The 27,563-nt window shown below is 43.0% G+C and overlaps 3 protein-coding genes and 1 pseudogene across 5 annotated transcripts; 2 read left to right on the top strand and 2 right to left on the bottom strand.

Annotated features, from left to right (window-relative positions):
* The first annotated feature begins 646 nt into the window (after window positions 1-646).
* Window positions 647-5,401, top strand: LOC133883175 (geranylgeranyl transferase type-2 subunit alpha 1). The gene is made up of 8 exons (XM_062322408.1): window positions 647-1,299; window positions 1,711-1,870; window positions 2,047-2,213; window positions 2,280-2,384; window positions 2,852-3,631; window positions 3,709-3,898; window positions 4,460-4,637; window positions 4,872-5,401. The coding sequence occupies exons 1-8, from the start codon at window positions 1,184-1,186 to the stop codon at window positions 5,261-5,263; spliced, it is 2,088 nt and encodes a 695-aa protein (XP_062178392.1). The 5' UTR covers window positions 647-1,183; the 3' UTR covers window positions 5,264-5,401.
* Window positions 5,402-5,958: 557 nt separating this feature from the next.
* LOC133883174 (uncharacterized) lies at window positions 5,959-7,049 on the bottom strand (annotated as a pseudogene).
* Window positions 7,050-8,279: 1,230 nt separating this feature from the next.
* LOC133883173 (zinc finger CCCH domain-containing protein 45) lies at window positions 8,280-16,974 on the top strand. Its single transcript, XM_062322407.1, has 7 exons — window positions 8,280-8,695; window positions 9,206-9,601; window positions 10,788-10,950; window positions 11,083-11,193; window positions 14,526-14,594; window positions 15,171-15,257; window positions 15,877-16,974. The coding sequence occupies exons 1-7, from the start codon at window positions 8,349-8,351 to the stop codon at window positions 16,660-16,662; spliced, it is 1,959 nt and encodes a 652-aa protein (XP_062178391.1). The 5' UTR covers window positions 8,280-8,348; the 3' UTR covers window positions 16,663-16,974.
* Window positions 16,975-20,707: 3,733 nt separating this feature from the next.
* On the bottom strand, window positions 20,708-27,340 carry LOC133883170 (auxin response factor 17). Of its 3 annotated transcripts, XM_062322402.1 has the most exons (15): window positions 26,850-27,338; window positions 26,468-26,747; window positions 25,446-25,564; window positions 25,195-25,293; window positions 25,045-25,101; window positions 24,801-24,956; window positions 24,615-24,699; window positions 24,222-24,312; window positions 23,947-24,111; window positions 23,755-23,877; window positions 23,400-23,475; window positions 23,062-23,209; window positions 21,764-22,944; window positions 21,279-21,469; window positions 20,708-21,186 (listed from the first exon to the last, which is right to left on the bottom strand). In XM_062322402.1, the coding sequence occupies exons 2-15, from the start codon at window positions 26,523-26,525 to the stop codon at window positions 20,991-20,993; spliced, it is 2,745 nt and encodes a 914-aa protein (XP_062178386.1). In that variant the 5' UTR covers window positions 26,526-26,747; window positions 26,850-27,338; the 3' UTR covers window positions 20,708-20,990. The 3 variants fall into 3 exon arrangements, with proteins under 3 accessions (XP_062178386.1, XP_062178383.1, XP_062178384.1); XM_062322399.1 differs by having other exon boundaries at window positions 23,755-24,111; window positions 26,850-27,340; XM_062322400.1 differs by having other exon boundaries at window positions 23,755-24,111; window positions 26,468-26,744; window positions 26,850-27,340.
* Window positions 27,341-27,563: the final 223 nt, after the last annotated feature.

Raw genomic sequence — 27,563 nt, 5'->3', positions numbered from 1 at the left:
CACGCTGATCATATTAAAGGGACAAGAGCTAAAGCAATTGTAGGGATAATTTACTGTAGCTAATGTTCATAGGTCAAACGTATGTGTACGTGTATATGTATGGGTATATGTACATATACATATACGTGTGTGTATGTATACATAAAATTTGAGATTTCCAAAATTTAGTTAGGTTTCTATATGTATATGTACATATGCATAGATACGTATACGTATATGTACATACATATATATATATATATATATGTGTGTGTATGTGTACATATGTATGTGTGTACATACACATATACACATACATATATATGTACACATAATTTTTTATTACTTTTAATAAAATAGCGAAATGAATAATAGTTCTATTGATAAATCATCTAAAATAATCTAAAACGCATAGAAAATATCTAAAACTCAAAAAATATAAAACAAATTTAATTATGTTTGTATTACTGTCGTCTATATGTTAAAATTATGTGCATATATAAAAGTATTATTGTTTTTTATAATTAAATGAATATGTTAAATATTAATAAATTCATAAATAAATATTGAGATGTCAAAAATGATAAATCTAATTTTTTATTTTTTTTTCTACTGTGTGCAAAAAAAAGGATAAGGCACGCACCAATCCGCTAGTTTGCATAAAACACCCTAACTTTTCGCAAATAACTCCCACTCCTCCTCCGGTTCCCCTCTCCCTCCGCCGCCGGATCTCCCGAGGCGCCCCGTCCTCCTCCGTCTCTACACCGCTGCTGTCTCCCTCCTCCCCCGCCTCTGCCTAACTCTCCGGCCGCCCCACCTCGTCGAGCGGTTTGCTACACACCGTTTAGTTCCCCGGTGCCCGGGTCCTCGTAGCGGCCGCCCCCCGAGGGAGGACGAGGAGCGCGTCATCGAGCGGGACGGTCTGGTTGTTGCATGCCGGACCAGACGAAGACGAAGAAGCAGGAGTTGTTGTCGGTCCTGTTTAAGAACCATAGCAGCGGCCGGGTGGTCGGCAGCATCGCCGGCGCGGGCGCGCGGAGGCCGCTGTGGAGGTTCCCCATCGGCCGGGAAGTCTACCCGTTCGACTTCGAACCTACCTATACACGAGCACTAGCCTTCCACTAGGACCTGTGCCCAAGAAAGAAAAAAAAGGCGGGGCCCGAGATCTAAACCCCCGCAGTCGCGTCGTCGCCGGAGGGAGGAGATGCACGGCCGGCCACGGCGCCCGGCCAAGCCGGAGGATGCTGCGGCGGCGGCGACGAAGGCCGCCAAGCTCCGCGACCTCCAGGCCCAGGTCCTGCGCAACCACCACGCCCGCACGTAAGCCGCCTGCGCACCCTCCTCCCCGTTGCTCCATCTAGCACCGCTTCTGGGGGCCTCTCAGGGCTGGTAGGATAGAACTCTGATGATCCGTGATGAATTATCAACTGTTCTCGTCGAGTCCGAGTGGAAGATGCAAATCTGGCGCCCGTCATGCCCTTTTGGCTGATTCTTTCTTGAAGCTAGAAGGCCGAGTGTTGCCCGTTTGCTTGATTTGGGTATAGCAAATTATCATCTATCTGTTGCTTAATTGATCATAGAGGAAGAAGATTGGGTTGTTACGTTATCTGTTGTAAAAAAATCACATTTCATTTCCTCATCAACGAAGGAGCAAATGTAGAAAAGATCCCAATTCAGGTTATTACAGCCGTGCTTAATAACGCAATGGACTTGGATGACTGGGGCCTGTAGGTACACCAAGGAGGCGCTTGGGCTGAGCTTCAAGCTGCTCGAGATAAACCCAGAGGCCTACACTGCTTGGAACTACAGGAAGCTTGCGTTTCAGCACAACCTCAGGGAATTTTCTGACCCGGAGCCTATCAAGTCTGCTGTTGATGATGAGCTCAGAGTAGTAAGTTCTATGATCCGTCAATGCTCTTTTCTAAACTCATTCACAGTGAAAGAAATAGCAGTTAGAGTTGGTGGAGCATGCGCATAATAAAGAGCTCTTGTGTTTTCATGCTTTATTTGTTTGAAGTGCCCGTGTAGCTGATTACTTAAATGTCTCTCAAATGTGGAGTTTTGCAGGTGGAGGTTGCTTTGAGGCAGAATCCAAAGTCCTATGGGGCTTGGTATCACCGGAAGTGGTTGCTGAACCAAAGGCTAGCCCTGGTGGATTTCAAGCGTGAGTTTGGCCTCTTGGATAAATTACTAAAGGCAGATGCAAGGAATTTCCATGGTTGGAACTACCGCAGGTAAGTTCCTATTGTTGAAGATTCAGATCAAGATAATCTGTCCAAATAAATTCCCTCCTTTTACAGGTTCCTTGCAAGATTCATGGGAGTGCCAGATGAGGAAGAGCTTAAGTACACAATGGATAAGATCAGTGACAACTTCAGTAATTACTCAGCATGGCATAATCGAAGGTATGTAGTTGTTAATGGATGTTTTTTTTTCTTCTTCTAAATGCTTTATCTGACTCCACATGTCCATCTGGTGATGTTAGAAATTTGTTATGAACTTACATTTGGTGTCAGTGGATGGATTTTGAAACATATGTAAGTAATAACAGTCAATTGAGTGAAAGTTTTGGCTGTAGTGAAATACACACAAGTTACTGGGCATGAGCCAACATTTGACCTATAGCAATCTGAGTGTACATCATGTTAAATAGTTAATGGAAGCGTGATGACTTTAGTTTATTGTGACGCAGACCGAATATTGATACCCTGCAAATATGCTTCCTTGTAGTTGGTAAGATACATTTGATTACTTTGCATTACCCTTGATCTCGTTTGTTTCCTCATGTAATATTATGTTTGCTTGTCAGCTTTGGTAGTTATGTAGTAATCATAAGTTTGCTGCTATGTCTTGCTCACTCAACGTATTGCAGTATACTTCTGTCCAATCTGCTAGTGCAACAAAGAAACGGTTTTGAGTCAAAGCAAAAGATTTTTTCCGAGGAGTTTGAACTTGTAACTCAAGCTCTTTTTACGGATCCAAGTGACCAAAGTGGATGGTTCTATCACCTATGGCTTTTATCTCAGACATCTACTCCAGCAAACCCACAGCTGATTGCTTCATGGCCTTGTAATGGTGCAAAGCTCTGTTTGTCTTCGGTCAGGGAAAAAGTTGAGCAGAACACACTGTCCTCCATGTGGTGTTACTCGTTGAAGGAAATGATTGTACCCATTGTTCTATATTTTAACGAGCCTGTCAAAGGATTAAATCCATCAAGTGTGAAGTTAAAATCTGATTTGGTGTTTGGCATGGATATTCACTGGAGGCCCCTTTCAGTGACAGATTCTGGGTATTCTAACTGTTGGGCCACACATCTTGAAATTACAAATGAATGTAGTAGCTTGCAGCAATTTTCTGTTGAAGTAAGCATACCTTGCTCAGATGACATTGTGTCTAGAAGTGGCTCTCGTTACAATTGTCCTGTGCATTTTACGTTTTTAATTGAACTGGTCAACCGTGGTGATACAGCTGAGGATATTAATCTGTTTCATGACCCGATCTCCTGGGATTGCTCAGAACCATTCCAGTCTCATTATATCCCTTTTGATCAGCTAAAGATCACTAGCTCCTTGGTCCAAGAGGATTCAAAATGGCATTTTGAAAGACTATCTGATGAAATAGACCTTTTCAGAGAATTACCTGATGAGAATAGGTTAGGCTCTGAGTTCTTTTTGAAGCAGCTGTTTAATGAATATAACCTCTGTTCTCATAGCATACTCTCTTTTCCAGCAAGTTCGTGAAGTTGACATTAGCCCGGCTATTGCTTGCTTGTGCTGCGATAAAGTCCCGTGGAAGATCTCTCGTTGAAAGGAAGGCATACTGTGAAGAGGCACTAGGGCTCTTCAGCGACTTGGTTCATCTGGATCCATCTCATAAACATTACTATGAGGATGAACGGAGCTTAGTCCTAATGGATAAGGTAGCATGAAGAATGTTTGAAGAAACTTTGCTAGAAAGTTAGGCATATTACTCAACTTATTGGTTTGTTAAGGCAAAAATGGGGTCTCTTAGCATTTGTCGAACTGCCCACCTAAAATACGCATGTACTGCCATTTTAGTATTAATATCTTACCATCATGCCATTTTCCATGCTTGAAATGGCTATTTGCTAGAAATCTCTTGTATCCTTTGTCTAGACAATGCCTTTCTTTTTTATAAAATATTTTTGACTTATATCATGAGGAGGATCTTAGTTGAAATATCGGTAGGTCTCACCTTTTACATGCTCCTTGGAATCATTTATTAACGCAAGTAAACTAATTCTGGTTTTGGCCTCCTGACATTGATCCCATCTAAAATGAATCAACCATGTGAACTTTTTCCCCAACACTTCCTGAAACTATGGGCACTCTAGATAGAAGGGTAATAATGTTAATGTAAACAGCAAAGTGCGATTAGTTAATATTTTTCAAAGTTCACATAAGATGTTTCCTTTGTGTATAGAGGATGTGCTGTTGTCTAACTTAACGTTTGCTTGCAGTTAACATGTGACATGGAGACTTTCATGAAGCACTGTTCAGTTCAGGTTCAACCAAATTCAGCTCCGCTGAATCATGTGCGACTTTGCAGATTGTCCTTCACACGCATTGGATTTGCTGAACGCCTGCTGTGGGTTCAAGTGCTGGACCTAAGCCATAACAGTCTTAGATCAGTCGAAGGTTAACTTCTTCTATCTCTTATGTCTACTTCAAAAGCATTCCAACATTAGTTTTTTAAGAAAAACATTCCAATATTTATCAGTGTAACGGGACATGCAAATTAGCTTCTCAAATGCAATCGACGGATGGATAGTTATATTAAACTAACCGCTATCTTTGAGATAAATTGCTTAAACTCATTGGCTAATGCCTGATGAATAAGCTTTGTTGAACAATGGATGTTTGTCTTTTCAGGTTTGGAGGCTTTGCAGCAGCTTGTGTGCTTGAACATCAGCAACAACCGGATCAGTAGCTTCACTGCACTTGAATCCCTTACGAAGATAATTTCTTTGAAAGTACTGGATTTATCTTACAATGATATTGGAGCTCACTCAATTGACACAACACGGTATATCTGCTCGTCTCCTTTCTCACACAAGGTTGAAGCATGTGAATCTTTTGAAGAGTGCCAGAAGAAAAATATCAACGTGGAGGAATACTGGGAGGCGATATTGTTGTTCAAATATCTGAAGTTGGCACAGCTCGACATCAAAGGAAATGCAGTTGCCAGTAAGGAGAACTTCAGAACTCTCGTCATGACACTCATTCCTTCTTTAAAATGGCTCGATGGCGAATGTGTCCATTAACTGATGGCTTTCATCAGAGGGTTGTGCAAACTTATGTAGTGTCAAAATTCACGCTGTAAACTATTTTTTGCTAGCAGTCATTGATTTGCTCAATATGTACTGCTATATTAAGTGGATATGAGACCCGAGCATGAGATGTTCTGATTTTGTAGCAATGAATTGTCATGGATCATACAAGAAAAGGGAACAAAGTCTGTATACATCAATTACAACTAAACTCAATGTTTAATTACAACATCATTGACTGAATAACTTTCGGCTAGTGAGCAATGCCCTTGATACAAATGTAAACAGTAGAAGTGTAGCACGGTTCTGTTCTATTTAAATGAAAAGGTAAAACATGAGCACCAGTTTTTCTCAGAGATGCCAGCTAGTACAACAAAAACATGCAGTACCTCTCCCAAATGACAGAACTGGTTGTAAATTGAGTCTTAGCAAGGCCTAAGAAGGTCCGCAAGTTTATCATCTAAGGTAGTGTTTGGTTTGTGAGACAGGATAAGATATAACGAATCTATATTATTTTTGAACTGTTTGAATGAAGAGCAGCGAGATGGAATAGTTCGGAATCAGATAATATTTTTCAAAAATTCGGATATAACCGTTAAAAAAAATGGTGAAACGTAACCGTCTTATTTCGAACGTAATACTGATGATAGGTCCAAGGTATTGAAATAAACTTGTTCTATCCTACCCACCAAATAAATATTTATATATAAATGAAATCATCTCATCCTCTAATATATCTTATTCTCAAATATATGAATAGAATTAATCCATTCTACCTCGCTCTTCTGCAAACACTACCTAAGCTAAAGGCCTAAAACAGAACAGCTTGAGAAGCACCATTATCTAAACGCAGGAGAGACAACTTCCCTTCAATAGAGCAATCAACCTGGCAAGATGAACGGCAAGCAGCAGAAATCAGGATGAGCCCCAGGCACCACTGCTCCGTCGGAGGCGAAGAAGAAGGGCGGGTGCTTCGGTACTCCACCGCTTCCTGGAGGATTATGTTCCCTTGCTTGTCGATGCAGTGGAACAGCCCGAGGAAGTAGCGTCCGTCGTTCTCACCGATCAGCATCCTCCGGAACAGCAGCTTCCGGAGTTTTGGACAGCCGGTGTGCTGCTACCAGCAGCATCCGCAGGCCTAGTGGAGCTATTGCAGTAAGCGTCTTCAGGAACTGGGATAGCTTGAGATGGTCCTTCCATTGTGCAAAGAAGGATTCCCACTGCTGCAGAGGCATTCCATAATCAGAAGCAGGTAGCAGAAGAATGAGAAATCACCAAATTTTGTAGTCTATGGCAACGGGTGAAATCACTTCACCATCCTGGTGGATATGGCACCAAGATCCAACTTAACATTCTGGAAAGTAAGCTGCAGCCGGACCTTGGGTCCCAAGTCCAATGGCGTCAACTGTGATAATCGATCTAGCGCGCGCTGAAGAAGAAAAGAAAAGCCTAATCGAACCGAGCAAAAGCCTCGGATGGATGGATTCCGCTACGCAGGAGAGAAATCCGCTACTAACTGATGGGGAGAAAGAAAAATTATATGTGATTGTTCATAGAAACAAAATCCCTTTTTTTAGAACTAGAAACAAAATTCTTAGACTCGTAATAAAATTCATCCGAGCAGGTTAGGTTCCTTACCAACGAAAGAACTGACACCCACGTCCGGATGGATCTCCACTTCGCACCAATCCTATACCGGAGCACTCCAGGCACCCTGAAGAGAACTGTTCCATCATATTCGTGGTCGGCCCCGTCTTCCTGCCCGCTTCATAGATGGGTTTCGAACTTTTTCAACCGAAGAAGACAGAAACGATATTTTAAAAATGGAAATAAAAACGATAAAATTATACAAAACAATAACGAAAATGATTTAAATTACTTACGATCGTTCAAGTTTTTTCATTTTTCATGGGTAATTCCAAATAGTAATTCTCGAATTTTCTTACTCAACCATGGGAGATCACACCAACGCTAAGATGTGGCATCAGGCCACCGCCATGCCAGCACAACGAGGTGCGGCACGACGATGAGCGCTCAGCTCAACCTCTAACAGATCAACGATAAAAAGCAAAGCACATCGGCACGCAGCGAAACGAACATGCACGCACACGACCGGGATAAAACGAACTCTAACGGATCAACGAAGACGACACGACCTGAGCGGTAGCAGGGCACCACCCCTTTCTCCTCTTCTCCATCAGGTGATGACACATGTAGAGACAGGCAGCTGTAGGGTGCTGCCACTCTGCTATTTTGCGTTGCCCCCATCAATGACGACAAGGGCAGGGCTCAGCCCTTCCTTCTCTTAACACCCCCCCCCCCCCCCATAGATCGATCCCAAGTTCATATATATAGGTGATGACTTGATTTACAGATTTCAATTAGGATTTGAGACTAACCAGACTCAAATCAGTTGGGAATAGATAGGGATTAAAATAGGTGGAAGAAAGAGGAGAGGTGGATCGTGAAGGAAAATTGAGTCTGTTTGTTTCTTTTTTTTTCTTTCTTTTTTTATGTATGATGTTATGTATGCATATATGTACTATGCAAATATACGATAAAATATTATCTTACAGTATGCAAGAAATTTGATTTTTCTTTTGAGTTTGAATTATCGATTTCTGATCGATACCGGCATGTTCCCATCTTGATAACACCATTTCTAGTTTTCTCATATTATCGATGTCATATTCGTTTTTGACATTATCGTTATCGACTTCGTTTTCAAACAAAAATGTGAAACTGAAAATAATTTAGACATTTTTTTTATCATTTTTAACTGTTTTCATCCCTTTTAAAAAAGTAGGAATGAAAATCTATCTCGTTGTAAGCGCGATTATTTTAAATTTTATGAGCAATGAAAATCTGTATTTTTATTTTTTTAAAATGTAATCTATAGTTGCTATTTGTTTAAACGGCTGTCTAAAATTACTAAATTTGGAAAATTAAAATAAAAAATAAAAAGTTCAGTACACGCCATTGATGAATATGATAAAAAACAATTTTAGTATTCCGCCTTTCTCTCTCGCGGAAAAGATAAGGCGCAGTTCTGCCGATTTCGAAACCCTAACATCTCCCCATGGACGACGGCGACGGCGGCCTCAGCTTCGACTTCGAGGGCGGCCTCGACTCGGTCCCGGCAGCCGGGGGCGGTGGCCCCGCGCCGTCCTCTACCGACCCCGGCGCTGGCGGCGGCGGGGACGGGCCGGGCCTGCACGGGCGCGGGCGCGGCCGCGGGAGCTACCGGCAGACGGTGTGCCGGCACTGGCTGCGCGGGCTGTGCATGAAGGGCGAGGCGTGCGGGTTCCTGCACCAGTTCGACAAGGCCCGCATGCCCGTGTGCCGCTTCTTCCGTGACTTCGGCGAGTGCCGCGAGCCCGACTGCGCGTACAAGCACTCGTACGATGACGTAAAGGAGTGCAACATGTGAGATCTCTGATCCCCCGATTCGCTCCGATTCCCCGTGTTAATTTTAGCACTTTACCATTTGGCCTTGGTGCGTGGTTGAGAGAAATCGGTGGGATTGAGGCATTCGGCGATTGTGATCTGTTAAATTGGGGGAAGTCGCTAAATTGGGTGCCTAATTTGTGTTGGGTGATTGGGGGTAGTCGTGATCATAATCCCTGGAGTTAGTCCTAGTTTTCGGTTGGTACATGTACTTCGATTCAATTTAGTGAAATTAAGCAACTTTCGTAGTCTCTGCTGATAGAAGCTAGTACTGACATGATATTGTGGGAATGCAATATACATGACAGTTTGTTGCAATGAAAATGGCCGTATAACTTGTAGAGCTTAGCAGGAACGCAATGTATGTGACACTAAGAAGCACTTTGTGTGTAGGCATGTGTTGTCACTTGTAAATAGTTAAGACTTAAGAGTGGCACTTACTGGCTTTCATCTTATTTGACATCTGTGCCATCTCATGCTTCTTTGCAGGTACAAGATGGGATTTTGCCCCAATGGTCCTAGTTGCCGGTACAAGCATGTCAAGCTACCTGGGCCACCACCTCCTGTTGAGGAAGTTCTCCAGAAGATTTTGCAGATGCGCTCTTTCAACAAGTTCGGTCAGCATAGAAACAGTAACTATAATCAGCAGATGGACAGACCTCAACATCCACAGGGTTCAGGGTTGCCTAACCAAAACTCGGCAGAAAATGCTGCTGCTACAGCTCAACCAGCTGGTGGGCAACAAGCACAAACGATGAATCAACAGCCACCGCCGCCGCCGCAGCAGCAGCAGCAGAAGCCAAACACAAACGACCAGGTCCATGGTGTTTCAAATGGGCATCAAGCCACTAGAATTGCCACATCCCTTCCAGAAGGGCCATCTAGGTGTGTGTGGAGTTTCTAGTCGATCTTGTAAAGCTTTTAGAACACTGTGAAAACGATATACATAGTCTTAGTTACAATACCGTATCTCATAAAACTGCTATATTATGTTATCTGTTTTGACAATCGGTAATTAAATGTACTTATTCTTCCAAGATTAATTTACATTCTTCTGTATTGACTGAGAGAATTTTTTAGTCACTTTTTTTTTGGCTAATTGCATGAGCTAGCTAGCAGTGTTCTTACTTTTTCTGTTTTACGAATCTAGGTCATGTGGTAGCTACTAGTTATCTCAGGTTGGATTTGCAATACTTAGCTCTTCAACAGAAGCTTTTGTGACTATCATTGCTAAGTTATTACTCTGTTTGTATAAAAGGTTTTCATCATGTAAAGTTCGGGTAGCACATGAGATGATGAGAGCAGCGTGAATGGTTAATTTTGAAAACATATAGTCCAATCCAGACCCATACTGTATTGTACACATGGTAATGAGCTTGCCTCTGCAGTTTCAGAGGCAATACACAGGATCATTGACATGTGCAGTGTACTCTTTACACACTTTAATCCGAATTTGTATTCGTTTAGTAATTTTCAATGCAATTCTATGAACAAACTATAGTTCCTTAGTTATTACAGAATTTGACCCTGTATTGTAGGTTTTCATACATCTTTAGTGCAGTCTAAGTTTTTTCTATTTCTAGTTCATGTGCTATTATACTTGAGAAGCCAACATTTGTGTGATGATATAGCAAATATATCAAAATAACTGCGGCTATTTCCACCTCTTTTTTATGTTCTAGAGGTATTAGAAAAAAAGGGGTTAGAAGATTTGTTGTATTACTGATCTAACCAGAGTAATTCCAGTTGCTTATTGATTTTTTTTCTGGAATTTAACGAGTTAGTTTCATAGATAAACAGGACTATGGTTTCTTCTGTTATGTTATTTGGTTTGTTGTCAATTTTTACTTTTTGCAACTTATCCTTATGCCAGAGTGATTTCAGTATTTTTATTAGCTAATATTATGTTATTATTAAGGGGTAATTGCTTGCCCATATTTTGTTAATACCATAACCTACAGCATTATGTATCTTCTGTTTTCTTTCTGTTTGTTTATTTCATGGTACCAGGTGTGCTATTATACTAGTGGTTTGCTAATTGAGTCTTGGGTTGGTAAATGTAAAATATCAGGTACTTCATTGTTAAAAGTTGCAATCGGGAGAATTTGGAAATATCAGTTCAGCAGGGAATTTGGGCCACTCAGAGGAGTAACGAGGCTAAACTTAACGAAGCGTTTGAATCCACTGAGAATGTTATTTTAATATTCTCAATTAATAGAACTCGCCATTTTCAGGTGAGGTTTCATCATTGCTATGAATACATAGTGTAATATTTGGTCAGCTGTGAATTCATCTTTTAGAATCCTATTTTGAATTCTTTCAATCAAATGTACTTATTTAGATCAAATCATGCTATGCTTTTCAAGGGATGTGCAAAGATGACTTCTAGGATTGGTGGCTACATTGGCGGTGGAAATTGGAAATCTGCTCATGGAACGGCGCACTATGGTCGAAATTTCTCTATACAATGGCTCAAGGTGCAGTTTTTCCTGCTGATCCTCTACTTCTGTTTGTTTGTAACCGTTTCAGTTGTAGCTTGGCCCTTTCCAGATGATGGAACATAGAACTTTGGAGCTAATAAGCACACCATATGGTTATGAATTTGCATCATAACACATGGACATAAATTTGTATGTTTTGCTTTTTATTCAGTTAGTAACAAAAATACTGTCTTTTACTGCTCATCCGACCATCCACGCAACCCCCACCCTTCCCCCAAGCAGGTCTGGATTTAATTCTCCGCTCGATGCTCCATTTAAAGTTGCCAAGTGGAGGTTTACGAGCATGCAAACGTTGAGAGAGTGAGGAACTTATATATTGATGTGGAGGCCGAGCCTCTTTAGTTTGTGGTTCAGATATGCTTTAGGTCCAGGCAATCTATTTAGAAACTGGAGCTATTGTATTAGTGCATTGGAGTGTCAGTTATTGGGTGCTGTCATCTTGTATATCAAATTTTAGATCCGCCATTAATTCATTTCACAGATAAATAGCTAGCTCATTGGTTCGCTTTACTTCTTGCAAGCACGCATGCCTAAGGTTTTATGCTATCATAACATAACTGAACAGAGAATCTCCCTAAGATACATTGGCCTTTTTTGGTTCAGCTTTTTTCTGAGGCGCTTTTCTGATAAGCTGGCTTTTTTGAGAAGCAGCTGTCTGGAAAATCAGCTGGTTGGAGAAGCTGGCCGTTTGGGTACCCTGATTTTCTTTGGAGAGATTGTCTCCCCTGAGTGTGTAATGACTAATATGCCCATGAATACTATGATGACATGTCTGTTTACTGATTAATGTAGATATCGTTATTTTCATTTATCGTTTTTTTGCATTCAAAGATGAAAATAATCTAGTATTAATAATTTCATTTCAAGGTAAAGTTCATTCTCCCCATCCATATCACTAAGTCCAACAAAATAGTACTCAAGTTTATTAGAAATTTATTAGTAATTTTATTTAATCAGTGACAACATTCTAGTATTAGTAATTTTATTTAATCAGTGACATCTTTCATAAACATTCAGAGTGGCAATCTGAAATTTCACATCATGCAGAATTTCTAAAACCTCATTGTATCTTCTTCCTGTCAATCTGCAAGGCTTCAAGCTTAACACAACACACATTTGGTTGTTTACTACACTCTACAATGATATGGCTAACAAACAACACAAATGCTAGGAACCATGCTACATGTATAGATGATACAATTTTGTGCACCACTCAAATCGATCAATACCAATCTTATTGTTCAGGTTGTCTTCCTCTGTTCGAGCTCTCTCCTCTCCTTGAGATCAGCCTCTATCTTCTTGTCCGCAGCTTGTTCAGTATCTGTGCACACAAGAATCAGCAAAAACTACTCCATGCCAATTCCTAGTTACATGTTTTTTACTTCCATTTAAGCATATAACTGAAGACTTAGTACACCTCAGGAAGGTCACTCACAATCAGCCCCTTCTGCAAAATTAAACAGTAGAGATTAAGTATAGTTGTGATCATTGACAAGTAACAAGAAACAACTAAACAATTGCCATCTGACACATATGTGGAGTAGAAATAACAAGAAACATCTAAACAATTTCCATTTTCTAACAAGAAGCTTCTAAACTATTTCCATTTTCTAATCTCATTATCATCAGATAGTGAACAGGCCATTTCAACAAGGAGCATGGTTCAGTACCAAAATGACAGGACAGAGAACATTCAGAGCATGGTCCAGTAGCAAAATCAGATTGCACAAGTGAATAACATTTAGAGCATGGTTCTGACTAGGGAAAAAAATTGAGATTGCATAACTGCTCAATCCCACTGTATGATCAAAACTGTACCAAAATAAATTCGGATGCCAGTTAGTAGTGTGATCTCTGCACTATCCACAACTACAGCAGAAATGAGGCAGTCCAATAGTCCAGAGTCCAGACAGCTTCAGTAAGAAACGTGAGCTTAGCACATATGTCGCCATGTTTCAAAATAATTTGCAGTCCATGAACCCATGATTCACATATAACAAAATAATGTTCCAGTACGTCAAATGTCAATAGATCTCTACATTTCACATCAGGATTAGGGTGCCATTGTTTAGTATGATTAAAACAGCCAGCATGAACTTTCAACAGAACAATCATAGCTTAAAACAGCCAAGCTGCGACCAGTGATACAGCACACAGCAGATTAGGTACTAAAATCAACAAAGCTTAAGCTAACAAGTCACAATTCAGAGATCCGGCTGGCGTGGGGATGGAGTTCTTCTGCATGGGGAACCGGCGGGCCGCGTCAATTGAGCTAGGAAGACCGTCACCAAACTGTGGATCCGGCGGTCGCTGGCGGCTAGAGCGGCGGATCTCGACTAAAGATGCAGATCCGGCGATCGCTGGTGGCCAGAGCTGTGGATCTCAGACGGAGGTGCGGATTTGGACATCCCACGGTGGAGCAAAGGAGGAGTTTGGGGAGGAGGCGGTGGCAGGATGTGCTGATGGGAGCCGGCCGTCGTGGTGTCGATGGAGGACGGAGGCCAACACGGGCGGAGGAGCCTTGTGTGCGCACGGTGGAGCGTCGGGAGAGGAACGGTGGAAGGGGTAAATGAGTGGCAATTGCGGGTAATTACCCTCGAACTGTAGGGGTCTCTTGAATTTGTGATGCGGCTTACCACAAAAGCGGGGTCAGGGACAATTCTGCGTCCGTGTGTACCGAAGGGTGTCCGTTGGAATCGAGTTTGAGAAAAGTGAGCAAGAAGCGGGCTGTTTTGGGGACTAAACTTGCTTTTTTGGCCAGAAACTGCTCAGAAGTGGTCCCAAACAGGGCCACTGGCTAGTCAAGGTGATTGTCACCTAGCCAACCAGGGTTTAATTCTCACCTTCTACATATTAATGCTAACCTTCTACATATTAATGCTAGGGTGGACATCTCTCCCCTTAGTCGAGTTTTATTTTTGTTTTTATTATTGTTTTTATTATAACATAACTGAACATAATACAACTGAAGATGGGTTATCACATTCATCGATATATTCTTTTTGTGTTTTTAATGAACTGAATCATAAAAGTGATGTAGATTTTGCTAGTATGGTTTAATTGTCAACTTAATTGTTAATTGCAGTAGTGGCCAACATGCTAAGTATTGCCTTTTTTTTCCTCGACCATGGGGAGGAGATGTTCCCGGGGCTTTGATTTTTTTAGGTAGGGGGTTACCGAACCCTGGCTGGCCAGGATCAAGTATTGGCTTCTTATTGAACCCTTCCTGCCTTTTGTTTTTGCATGAAACTCTTAAGAATATGTCTTCTATCATCATTGTCTCTACTTACGACAGTTTTGCACTGCAGCTTTGTGAGTTGTCATTTCAGAAAACTCATCATCTGCGCAATCCATACAATGATAATCTCCCTGTTAAGGTATGGCGCATCACCTTGTTCCAGATTTTTGCTGACATTGGATCCTTGAAATATTATACCTTTTTTTTGTTCAAGTAGAAATGGTGGAAATTGCCTGTCTAGCTTACACAAATAACCTGCCTTATCTCACTAAATCAGAATATGCTTCTTTATCACTATCCTCTAGGTCTATATTGTTACCACAAAAACTATATAGCTTTATGAGTTAAAAAAGCATTTGGAATGTTCATAGGGCAGAAAGAATGAGTAACAGAAATTAGAATGACATCCTCAGAGTGATGATTAGCTAGTCAATCCTCAAATAAAAATAAATGTTCTGTTCTGTAACTAGCTCCAGATGTGATTATGATTGCTACAACTCTCTATAAGCAGCTAAACACTTTTTTTGAGGAAATAAACAGCTAAACACTGATCACCTTCTACCAAAAGAGTCGAGTGACTCGGACTTTCTGATTTGAAAACTACTTCAGGATATTAGTATTGAAGTTGGAGTGATGCGATATTGTGCTCCTTAATCTTATCAGCTCTCAAAAGTGTTCAGGATTTAACTGCTTAGCTCACTTTTGACTAATACAGATCAGCAGAGATTGCCAGGAATTAGAACCTTCCATTGGTGAGCAATTGGCTTCCCTGCTTTATCTAGAGCCAGACAGTGAACTTACGGTATGCCATGCGTTTCTTGCTTTTTTATAGCGTGGACACTGTCATTGTGTACCTAGACCATTGCAAGTACAATTATAAGTGTTTTTTCAAACATGAATTATAAGTTGGTTACCCATGGCTTCGCTTTGGGTTAGTATTCCAACATTCTGTACATGATTCTAAATTTTCTCTAGTCACATTTCAGCACCATTTGCTAAGTTAAATTTTAGCCATATACTTTCCATTTTCAGTCAGCACCTGGGGATGGGCTGATGGACTTTGTTCTTAGACTATTGGCAGTCAAATCATAGTGAGGGAACAATGATTTAAAATCTGCATATATAAGATTCATATTAGCAGCATTTTTATAAAAAGAGGCGGAAGGTGGAAGATATTACCAAAATGTAGAATCTCCACAGTTTTATAGTGGTCAGTAGTAGTAGTATTTGTCTTGAGGAAAAATGTTGCGGGGCAGGCTAGTAATTGTCTATGATTGGTCCCTTCTTTTAAAGGCCTGATCCACTTGTATTTACTTGGTCCAAACATTTGTTTTAATAGTCAGATGTCACCTTTTTCTTCTTTTTACTTGTTTGAAGTGATGTCCATATCCAGTGGCTGATATTTACAAATGTGGGTTTAGGCTATGCTAATTGCAGCAGAGGCCAAGAGAGAAGAGGAAAAGGCAAAGGGAGTTAGTGCTGATGAAGCTGCTGACAATCAAGATATTGTGCTGTTTGACGACAATGAAGAAGAGGAGGAAGAGGAAAGTGAGGAAGAAGACGAAAGCAATGGCCAAGAATCTCAAGGAAGGGGAAGAGGAAGGGGGATGATGTGGCCACCTCAAATACCAATGATGCGTGGCGTTGGGCCGATGATGGGAGGTCGTGGCTTCCCTCCCAACCTGATGGGTGATGGCTTTGGTTTTGGTGGTGGTTTTGGCATGCCTGATCCTTTTGGTGTGCCTCGTGGTTTTCCACCATTCGGTGGCCCAAGGTTTCCCGGTGACTTTGGCAGAGGAGGTCCTATGCCTGGTATGGTCTTCCCCGGCAGGCCACCGCAACCTGGAGGCCTCTTCCCTATGGGCCTTGACATGATGATGGGTCCTGGTCGTGGACCTCTCATGGGAGGCATGGGAATGGGCGGGCCTGGACGACCTAATCGTCCCATGGGCATGGCTTCCTTCATGCCCCCACCACCTCCAAACAACCGTGCTGTGAAACGGGACCAAAGAAGGCCAGGTGGTGACCGGGGTGACAGGTACGAGACGGCATCGGACCAGGGAAGTAGGGGCCATGATAATACTGGCAATTCTGGAGGAGACGGAGCCAGGTCTCAATCTGGGGACAGATATGGCAGAAGCGCCCTCCGGGATGATGACAGCGAGAGCGAAGAGGAAGCGGCTCCAAGGCGGTCAAGGAAACGATAGGGCAATACTGAGAAGCTGGGCTCCATGCTGTTACCTCATCAGAAGGCTACCTGTATAAACTGAGTTCAGGATTTCAAAATAGGTTTCTTATCTTTTTTGCTGAGATTAGAACCAAATAGTGAGACATGGATTCTATATAGCTGCATGTTGTGGGCGGTCACATTGGTAGCTGGAGTTTTTCTCAGGCGGCTCGTTTTGGCAGGTCAAGATTAATCTGGTACTGCACCAGTTAGGATTTGTACGATAACAATGTCGAGAATGATCTGTTGTGCTCTTATATGTGCTTATTATAATGTACACGGCTTACAAGTATGCATCATCGTGAAGATGCCTATATAGGGCACAATCATGCAGTATGAGCGAGCGACGAGCCTGGAAATGGCCCTAGCTAGCCGAAGTGATACATGCTGAACCGTGCGTGATTTCCGCGTTGCAAAATGAGCTCGTCCTTGCGCAAAGTTCGATTAAGAGCACGGGCACCACTGCCAGGCGCCGTCTTAGGTGAGCATCTTGACGCTTTGCAGATACAGTCTGATGCTAAAATATATCGTGGCCTGGTGATTGGAACAGGGCAAACTGTAGCAATGCACTTGGAATTGTAGCTTTTTTTCGATTACATGGATTACGCATACAAACAGCACACTATGCTCATCCACGAGCACATCTCCTATTATACAGCTACAAATAAAACTGTTAAAAGTACTTACGTATGTGTAAAATATAGGCATCAGGATTTGACCCTTATTAGTTGAGTTGTATATGCTAAGGGTGACAATTTGAGTCCCAAGAACACCAAACTGACCACATGGAATACAAAAATTTGCAAGATAATTTAATAGGGAGGGGTTCAATTCTTGTACGAATTTAGAAAAAAAAATGTCCTTCACCCGAGATCTTATTTGCGGATTTTCCGTTAAAACCATTACATGCAAAACCCTGTAAAGTTCACATGACTTAATTGTTAACCGGTGCCACAGGCATAAAGCCGGGCTCAGACTGCCGGCCACGGCCCACCGTCGAGGAGGCTGGAGGCAAAAGCGGCAGGGCCGGCGGCCGCTCGTGTTACCATCCTTCATTCCCAAATCACAGTAGCACTAGTACCAAATACAATATAGCAGAATTGATAGAGTTTAGATTGGAATTTAGCAAGGAATCATGGGTAGGAAGCAAGAGATAATTGGGATACAGGGAGGAGCAGTTCAGAGGCTAAGGGTTTTCTTTCGGGATCCAGATTCTCTTCACGATAGTATTTTCGTTCTCTTCAGCATTCCAACGGTTTTGCTTTATGGTTCCTGTCAAAAAAGGATTCTCAAAGTCATTCCCTCTAGAACGGGATTCTCTCTCCTTTCTCTTCGTGATTCCCTCTGAAGAGAAACTGTTGGAGATGAGAGAAAATAAAAAGAATAAGAACGGAGAAGGAAATCAGAAAGAAAATAAAATGAAGGGAATATAGTTGGAAATAATCTTATGTTCGATCCCCTTTAGCATTGCTGCTCCCTTTTGTATGTAGCTTCCTTCCTTTGGATGGGCCTGCGATCCAGCCCAGCTCAGGTCCGATGGTTGTGGTAGTGGCAACAGCGCATGAATACCAACTGATTGTAGTACTGCCATAGCACTGTGTGTAGTAGTCATGCTTCTAATGCTTCTAGACTATAGAACACTAGTATAACTGCACTGCCTTGAGGAGATCTTCTGGACATTAACTGAATTTCAGAAGGGCAACAACAATCATTGGCGGTGGTAGCTGTTTGAGCTGCACTTTGGCTTCTTTGCACAGCTCCAGTCTGAATTTGCAAGTGGGCAAGGAACTGCAGTTCCAGAACTCCTCCTTCAACAACACAACACCACCCATGTACCAAACCACCTAGTGAGCGTATGATTCCAGTGCTATCACACGTCTTCTTTGAAGCATAATGAAAAAGTTGCGATTCATTTGCAGAAATTCAGGCCATGCAAACTGAAGGATAGATTCACCAGGATCCCAAGGTGGTGGTTGTTCCATTACTCCGGCCTTGCGTGCAGCCACTAGAATTGAGTCCACCAATAGAGATTGCAGGTTTACAAGATCCTCGTTGACGTGTTCCAACAACTAGCAATTTCTTGATCAGGTGCCGTCCTGCATGTGATGACGACAATGGTAGGAGTGGTGTACTGCTGCTGTAGTTTTCAAGCCAACTTCCCATCCCTATTAGCATATTCTTCTCACTAATTGCTTGATCAGGTGCAGCCCAGAGTGGTAGAAACCTGATTTCACCGTAGCAGTTCATTAAGAATGGCCAAGATTGCAACATACTCGCATTAGTTCTGCCACTCCCATAGTCTCGAATCTGTGCTTGATTGGGAGGTAGGTGGCCATGGCTGTCGTACCTCAGTACCATTTGAGAAAAACTCAAGCTCCCAAAATCCAGTGCACATCTCCACCCTTTTCTTGTCTGATGTTCCATGAAAAAACTCAAAAGCAGTAGGATGGTACCACAACCTAGTAGTGAGACAAATATTCCAACAGTATACAACTTTAATCAGAAATGGAGGCTTCTCATTCACTTTCAGAAAATTTCCATTGCCCATGGATAGGTGCTCATCATTGCCAACCACTCTATGCGGTGCCCTTTCATTGTCTCCGCCTGTATCAGAATTCGCCCCAGCCATCATTGCCTACGCAGCCGTCTGCATCAGCCTCTCGACGCCCAGCCGTCTGCCGACGCCAAGATGAACCTACGCCGTGGCTCGTCCAGACGAGAGGAAAACACAGCAGACATCGCGCCTGTTTCCTCAGACCAAAACAAGGCCGAGCTGGACAGATAGATTCCTCGGCGAAACCGATGCTTTCACGGTTTCACCTGGCCAAGGAGGACAGCCACCTGAAGCTGCAGACAGGCTCTGAGCCTTCGACGCCTGCCATCCATTACTGTCGCTGATGCAGACGCATGTGATGCACATGGATTATCCGAAGAAGATTAGAGGGATAAAATTGTGATGCAATGCTGCACTCAACTCCACCACTTGCGTGTTTTACTCCCCCAGCCTTCTCCTGTTCTCAACTTTTTCCCAGTGCTGCGAAAAGGCTGGTGACGATGGCGAGAGGACACACGATCTCAGTAGGGGCCAGCCGGAGATCTGACTGTGACGGAGGAATCATCAAGAGGCTGATCGATCGATGTGGGGAGAGGAAGATGCCCAGACCCTTCAGAAGAGTGGGTGGTGTGTGTTATTGCACTCCACATGCTGCTCCCACTTTCGAGCTTGTCATCATCCAGAACCCAACCAACCAGGCCTAGGGCAGTCAGACACCTCTTGCCTCTTGGGAGGCCCATCGAGCCAGACACATGTACACAGCAGGAGAGAGGATCTGTATGTATTCTCGCAGCATTTTGCACGTGAGAGATGGATGATGGATGGATGGGTACTGGATAGTAGATGAGCATTAAGGCCTGAAGAAATGGATGGATGGAGAGGGGTATCAGCATCACATTCACATACACAGTCTGCACTCACCACTGACTGACCCCCGGTAAAGGGAGGTCAGGCCCAGGCCATCTTCCTCTTCATTTGCCCTTGAGAATTTGCAGCGCCATTAGTTCAGTGTGTGGGGATCAGGTCAGATGGGGACCCAAACCTCACATGGGGATGCTGGCCCAGGCCAATTGCAAAGTCACCGGCTCAAAGAAATGATGCCTCATTCCTCTTCCAAATCAAAAATGGTTGGATGACTTCTGTCCCAAGGTCTATCCATGATCTATCTACACGGTTAAATTACACCAAACTACTTTTTACTGGTATGGGGTAATGGGGACCAGTAGCCATTGAGGTAGAAGAAACAGTTAACTTTGATCAGTACTGATCTGGAAGGCCAATAAGGTTTACAGACGGAATTCAGTGAGAAATACTAATTTAGTAGTAACAGTTTGGAACTAAACTATGTCTAGGATGCGCTACTTAGATTGAAGCACGTTTGTACTTACCATGGTGCAAAGGACCACCCTTGTACTCATGTGGAACCAAAAATGTCATGATTGTGCAAGGATATGAACAAGAGGCATGTGCATGCAATGCAAGGCAACAAAAGAGTTGATCATCACTTCATCAGAGAGCCTACATTCACAGGATTAGTATCCATGGAACAAAGCTTTGGCATGTACACCAATGGTGCTCGTAGTTTCTACTTAGAAGTTGATATCATATGACATAATTATTGGATGGTACAGAACTTCAGAGCTAGGCTTGATCTACGTTGCTTTCAGTTCCAGATCTCAAAACTAGGGAAAAGCTGCAGATACATGGGTCACACACCAGCCATAAGCTGAGGGCAGACGAATTGCGCCCTCTCTTCAGAACTCAACTGAACCGACCGACGCGATTCCAGTGCTTAGGCTTCTCGATTCCTGCCTGCTAACGTAGTCGTCACAGCTGCTACCTAGCCTCCTCGCGGGAGCCGAGCTCAGAAGCTCAAGGCCCTGTTTGCCCATCTGCTGCACCTCCTGCGGTGAGAGTATCTTTATGCAGGACACGCTGTTCACGAATTCCCTGCAAGTTCCAAAGTTCAGCACTGTAAGAGAGAGTATGAAACAGTAACACAGGATTGCTCAAAATATATCAAGATGGTCACAGGAACATACTGCCAAGGGTCATCGCCAACAAGAAGGACATCCTCCTCCCGGTCGACAAATACAAGCTGCCAGCCTGATCTCAAAGGGTCTTCCAACTGGCCCTCAAGGCCAAATAGGCGCCCTAGTTCCCTACGGAGCTCATGATAGCTACTAAATCTAGTGATATCAAGCGACCTTCCATAGGTTCCAGATTTGTACACCTATTGTTCAAATGGAAGCAAATATGAAGATTAATATCGATGTAGGCAACAAGTTAAAAAAGGTAATGATTTTCAGAGACTCGTATAATGCTCTGAAAGCTCGATCGTATGGTTATCAATTATATTTATACCGATGTAATGGTTGAAAGAATGGGCAATGAACAGTTGTCAATAATCAACTAGTGAGCAAATAGTCAAATATCTGAAAATCACATATGATGATATGAAGCTCAGAAATAAAGCTAGATTCAGAGAAGAAACATGAATTCCTTTTATACAGAGAAGGTCACTCACCTTCACAAAGGTTGCAGGTGGTCGATTCACTTGATCAGAATTATCTGAACATGGAACAAACCCTGAATCATCTAAGCAGCCCGAAGAATTTAGTGTGTGATCCAAAGGGAAATCATTCTGGGAAGGGCTAAGGAAATTGGAGGTGGAATAGGGTATAGCAGTTGAATCACTCCCGTTCTGGAGGCTTGGGATGCCTCCTTGCATTATAAGTGACTGTGAGTCAATACTAACACCAAACAAGAGATGATTTTGAGGATCAGGGTTCCCATCTTGATCCACCAAACACCCTCTTCCAGGAAGTGGCGCCAATGCAGAGCTTTGAGGCATACTAGGTGGTGTAGAATCCAATTGTTCTATCTGCGACATAACATGGGGCCGAGAAGGAAGCAAAGACTCCACTGCAACTCGCTTCGATGACCATGGATCAGGGACAGGTATCGCAGTAGGTCTTGGCATACTCCGGTGAGAAGCTGCTTCTGATGAGAATGGCCTCAGTGTATTTTGCATGGTGGAGGCGTTGGATGGCGACAATGAGCTCATATTCGTGTCTGCAAAGCTCTGCACCTGTGAGAATGGTAGTACTGTTTGCAGTGCCATAGGTGAAGACTGAGAGGCTGATGTCTGTTGAGAAAATGCTGACATCGCATTAGTTAAAGACTGGTAGTTGGTCATGTTGTTCTGTTGTTGCATTTGTTGATGTTGAGGGACTTGTAGACACTGTGATTGCTGCTGCTGTGGTTCTTGCTGTTGTTGCTGGGGTTGCAGCTGGGGCTTCTGCTCGCTGAATGATTGGCTACGTTGGATCTGCTGCTTCAGGAACTCAGACTGACCCTGCCCTTGGATTGTGCTCTCAGAGATGTTTTGAAGGTATGACTGCTGCTGAAACTGAGGCTGCACTTGCTGCAGAATCTGACTTGACAGAAGTGGTGCAGCTCGACCAACTATGTTCTGCGGCTGCTGGAACTGCAGTATCGTGGGTGAAACCTGCTTCGTTGGGTCCTGGAAAGCAGCCATGGCCATCGTCTGATACATGTCAGGTTGCAGACCTAGTAAGGAAGCATCCAGCCTTGGCTGCATCCAAGGACTCATTCCAAGTCCACCGAAATTCAACGATTGAAAACCAGGGTTTGTGGTATCTCGAAGCCACATGAGAGAGGAAGTCAAGTCATCATCCTTCCCACCTACAGAATTACAGATAGACATCATATGAAAGGTTATTAGCGTTAAAATGCATGTTGCACAATTATTTAAGAATATGTATCCACAAAGGCTAGCTAAACATCAACTGCACCTCATACCATGCAGAGAAGGCAAGCCTGTTGGCCATGGACGCTTAAGCCTGAGTGGAAAAGGAGATGGATACATTGGAAAAGTTGTCAGGGGCTCAATCTCCCATAGCGACACCCTAGGCTGCCTCTCTCCAGCAGTTGACTCATCCCAGCCAACCTGCGTTATTTGAAGGCAAATTTTGTGATCATGCTGAACCATGAGGTGGGTGCCGGAAGGAGCAAGAAATTTTTTAGGGAGTGATATCTTGTCTAACTGAAAACTTGCATCGGATATGGTTGAACAACAGGTCAAGTGGTTGTAGTGAGTTAACTAGAGGCCACAAGAGAAGTGCAAGTCTGAAATATACCTTAACAGAACGCCAGTGTGAATTTGGCCACCGAACAGCATCAAGATCACTAATTCCAGTAATTGTCCCCATATATCTGGAAAAGAATGTTTATCAGGTTAGATTGCTCAAACCATGTATGGCTGCACATATGTTATTTTATTATTGAGTGAATGGCAAGAAGTTCATCAACATACGACGAAATCCAGAGTATCTTAGAGATGCACTAACCCACAAAACTAGACAAAGGCAATGAGATGGAAACTGATAGAGCAAGAAAAATTAAGACAGCAAAAGAAAACTATAAGAAGCTTATGCAGCGGGTAGCTAAGTCTGCCTAGCTAAAATATACAAGGTAAACACATTTTTGACCTACCTCCTAACACTTGACTCTTCTGTCTCAAAAAGCATCCTGAAACGCATCCCCACAGATATACGAGTATGGTACACAGCCTTTACATACTTCGCAAGTGGTATGACAAACTCTGAAGGGCTTGCCCTGCAAAAGCAAATGTTAAAACATGTGAATGGAGAAATGCCAAACAAATAAAGATATATTTCACTGTACCTTGGGTTATAGAAAATTGTAAACCGGCTATTTGTTGAAGCAGCATGAGCAGCTGCAGCAAGAAGACCAATGTGCATGCTATCACTAGATAAGACTGAAGATGGCATTACAGTTTGTGGCCGATTTGCCCGGCGAATTCCCAGAAGAAGCTGATTATTGTCATTCCTGGAAGACAAGGAAATATATAAATACAACCCAGAAGAAACTATCTGATGGACAACAACAGTGAGGAAGAAGTTAATTGATTATTTTGAATACTGGAAGGATGAACATACCAAATAAATAGGACAGAGTCTCCAGCGACGAGTCTCTTTGCACTTACAAAGACACTCCAGCCAGTAGTTAGAAGATGTCGCTTTGGCTGACCTGCATTAAGAATGATATTTTAGTGTTTTTTTTTCTTAATTGTAGCCCATTACTTTTGGCCCACATAAAAAAAACGAAAAGAACAGCAATAGAATCATATAGATGCTTGACCTTTTTTCTTAGCTAATATTGATATATTTTTCCCTTATTTACATGAGAAATTCGAAGAAAACCTTCTTTTACTAGTCGCCACTAGGTGAAAATCTAGAATTGCAACTGGAGTCTACGATAGTAGGTTATAAATAGTCCTAACCACAGAATCAAGAGCTGGCATAGTAAATAATAATTAAAAAACAACTCACCGCGAAAGATGTGACGGAATTTCCACTCGTTGCCATGAAGATCTTTTGCCATCAACTCCTGTGCTGGAGGTTGCTGAGTGAAATCCTACAGAATTGTTGGCGAATTAGAATTAGTAATTTAGTTCACTTTATGCAACCAAATCAGTTCAAACACTGAACTGGAAACTGGAGGGAAGCTGTACTGACCAGTGGAGGAAACACTTTCTCAGCTGCTCGGCGAGGAACAGAGAATCCTCCATGTGTACTTGTGTCGCTTGCAGTTAATGTTTTGCAAAAATAGTTTGTTGGCTGCTTATTGGCAGTACCTAATTCAGCAGGTAAATACGGGTCCTTCAGCTCTTGCTGCACAAAAATCAAGCACAAAATTACTCTCATGGATACCAAGGAAGAACTTATTAACATTCAAGTAGGTACAAAAAATATTAATTACCGGGTTAAGTGGTTGCAGTGTCATCTGCGCATAGACCTCATCTGTTTCTGCATCAGCCTGAAGGAAGGAAATAACACAGCTGATGAAACACAAAATAACACTTAAGATTACTTAGCATAAGGAAAATGTGCCCCAAAGCTCCAAACTTACATGCATGGTCACATTATGCAGTTGGCATATAAGCTGTGGAGGCAGATTAGGATAGTTGGGAATCTGAGACTCCATTTCTTTGTTTGTTGATGCTGCTACCTGCAGCAGAAATGCACCCAAGAATTAAGTAAGAAGGGGCACTTTTCGAGTTCTGATAGAACAAAGTCAGATTTGAGTTTGACAATAAAACTGATACATGATATAGGATTCAGGGTCATGCGAAATTTGCGCTGGAGTGTAATTGTGCTAACCTGCTCACTGTGACCCTGAGGGAAGTACACCACCCGGCTACCCACAGCAGGCAAGGAAACAAGAGGACCAGCACAGGCATGCCACAACTCCGAATTCAGGCACTTCTGCTCCTCAACAGCTGTAATGGCAAAAGTATTTTAGCAGAAGATCCAAGAGTGCAAAATTTAATGAACAAATAACTCAAGGGAGAACGAACTGGTAACATCTTCATATGCTTATCTGAAGATGGTCTCGGAAGGTGGATATGGTACGAAATGAACTTCTAAGTGTCTTAAAATTGGCAATCAAGAAGGGGCTATTAACTTCCAAGCGTCCTTAAACTGAAAAAAAGGGGCCTATATTTTTGCACCTTATTACTTGAAAAAAACTAACTATTCGGGTGGAAATACCTATCAATTTATTCTCAGGAAAAGAACCGTTTCAACAAATCAACCTTACTACCGAGCTGGATGCACCAACCAGTTCACCTAAAAGCCTAAGCTGATTGGAAAAATGTATAATTCACTTATACTTCAACACTCCTCACGTGAGACTCCCTCATGCCTCAGTGGAAATAGAAGTTGGCTGTAATTTTTTTTAATTACGCCCGTTAGAACTCAAACTCGAACTCAAACTCGGGACATTTAACTCTGATACTATATTGAGCTGCATGTACTAACCAGTTCAAAAAAACCTAAGCTGATAGAGAAAGATAGACAAATCCCTTATACTTCAAGGCTTACTGCAAGAATTGGATAAAAGAAAACAGGCCAAAATCGAAAATATTTGTTCATGGCAACACCACCTTCAATAGAAATCATCAAAATAAATCCAGATAATACACCGTAAACAAATTCGTCGCATTGGGTCGCTGCAGAATCACACGGCCACATAGCAGGTTTCAAGCAAGGCATACGAACAAACAACAACCAAATACTAGTGCTACAAACTTCAAATTACACTACAGAAAAAGAAATGAATGGAGAGAACATAAATGAGCAAGCCACGGAGGAAAGAGAACTCGGCCATCACAAAGAAGTACCTTCCGGCGAGGACGCCTGAGTCGGGAGGACGCTGCCGGACGACGACGAGAGCCTCATTTTTCACCCTTTCCAAAGGCCCAATCAGACTGCCGATCTGAAGGCAATATAAGAGCGTGCACGGAGCGGAGAAGGAAGGGGGAAACGAAGGAAAGATTCCTCCTTTTCAGGACAAATCAAAGCGCCTTCCCAAAAACCATCACTTTCCCAGTTTCTCCTCGCGCCTTTTACCGCGCGCGATTACGCCTTCCGAAGATTACCGCGCAAGCTTGAGCTTTTCTTCTATCAAAGAACCCAAACTTGTGACTTCAAAGACCAGCAAGAACCAGCGAAAAGATACGACCTTTGGGTGGGGGAAGCAGCGGGAATGCGCAAAACAAGTACCTTCTGGAGCCAAGAACCGGCACTCGGGCAGAGAGGCGCCGCTCGATCCAAGAAGCCGCGCCGTCAGATCTCGTGGCCGCGAGGTCGAGACGGTTAGCTCCGAGCTCCCCGCTCCCCGGCCGCCGCTCTCCAGCAGATCCGACCGCCGCCGCCGGAGAGGGGGGCCATGAGCATGCTCGCTGCTGCTTCCTTTTCTCTCGCTTCTCGCGTGCGGTTGCAACCTCGGAGCTTCTCGCGTGCGGTTGCAACCTCGGAGCTCAAACAGTTGCAGGGAGAAGTGCTCCTGCTTCTTGCTTTGCTTTGGTACGCTTTGCTTGCTTGCTCGCTCCTCTCGCTGCTTCCTCCGCCCTCCGGCTGCTACTCCCAAGTTTGTTCTTGGGGTTTTAACCCCACGAGTGGTGCTCACTCTTTTTCAGCTTTTGCCCTCTCTCTCTCTCTCTCTCTCTCCCCTCCTCTCTCTCTTCTCATGCGTGATTTCTGTCAATTCTCTGTGTACCCTCCTCCCCTTCTACTACTGGTTTTGTGTGAGACGTGCAAGCACTTGCACATGTGCAGTGTGTACATGCCGCCTTACTCGTCAGTCCATCCTCACCACAGGTACGCAACAGCTTAACCGCACTAATGGCTCATCATGTACGGTATCACGATTAGTACAGTACTACAAAATTTGTACTAACTATAAAAAAAATCGCAGATAGGGCTGCTACGCTACGA

This window comes from Phragmites australis, chromosome 10 (assembly GCF_958298935.1).
Source record: "Phragmites australis chromosome 10, lpPhrAust1.1, whole genome shotgun sequence".
In the NCBI taxonomy this organism is placed as follows: domain Eukaryota; kingdom Viridiplantae; phylum Streptophyta; class Magnoliopsida; order Poales; family Poaceae; genus Phragmites; species Phragmites australis.
This window is presented reverse-complemented; position numbering and strand designations above follow the sequence as displayed.

Bases quoted from the DNA above. Each gene is read 5' to 3' on its own strand.
- LOC133883175 (XM_062322408.1), top strand. From the start codon at position 1,184: ATGCACGGCCGGCCACGGCGCCCGGCCAAGCCGGAGGATGCTGCGGCG. The intron at 1,871-2,046 runs GTAAGTTCTATG...GGAGTTTTGCAG, and splicing joins TTGATGATGAGCTCAGAGTA to GTGGAGGTTGCTTTGAGGCA. The intron at 3,899-4,459 runs GTAGCATGAAGA...GTTTGCTTGCAG, and splicing joins GCTTAGTCCTAATGGATAAG to TTAACATGTGACATGGAGAC.
- LOC133883173 (XM_062322407.1), top strand. From the start codon at position 8,349: ATGGACGACGGCGACGGCGGCCTCAGCTTCGACTTCGAGGGCGGCCTC. The intron at 11,194-14,525 runs GTGCAGTTTTTC...TTTGCACTGCAG, and splicing joins TCTCTATACAATGGCTCAAG to CTTTGTGAGTTGTCATTTCA. The intron at 14,595-15,170 runs GTATGGCGCATC...TGACTAATACAG, and splicing joins ATGATAATCTCCCTGTTAAG to ATCAGCAGAGATTGCCAGGA.
- LOC133883170 (XM_062322399.1), bottom strand. From the start codon at position 26,525: ATGAGGCTCTCGTCGTCGTCCGGCAGCGTCCTCCCGACTCAGGCGTCC. The intron at 23,476-23,754 runs GTAGGTCAAAAA...ATTCTTTTCCAG, and splicing joins GAAGAGTCAAGTGTTAGGAG to ATATATGGGGACAATTACTG. The intron at 23,210-23,399 runs GTATATTTCAGA...CAAATAACGCAG, and splicing joins CACACTGGCGTTCTGTTAAG to GTTGGCTGGGATGAGTCAAC.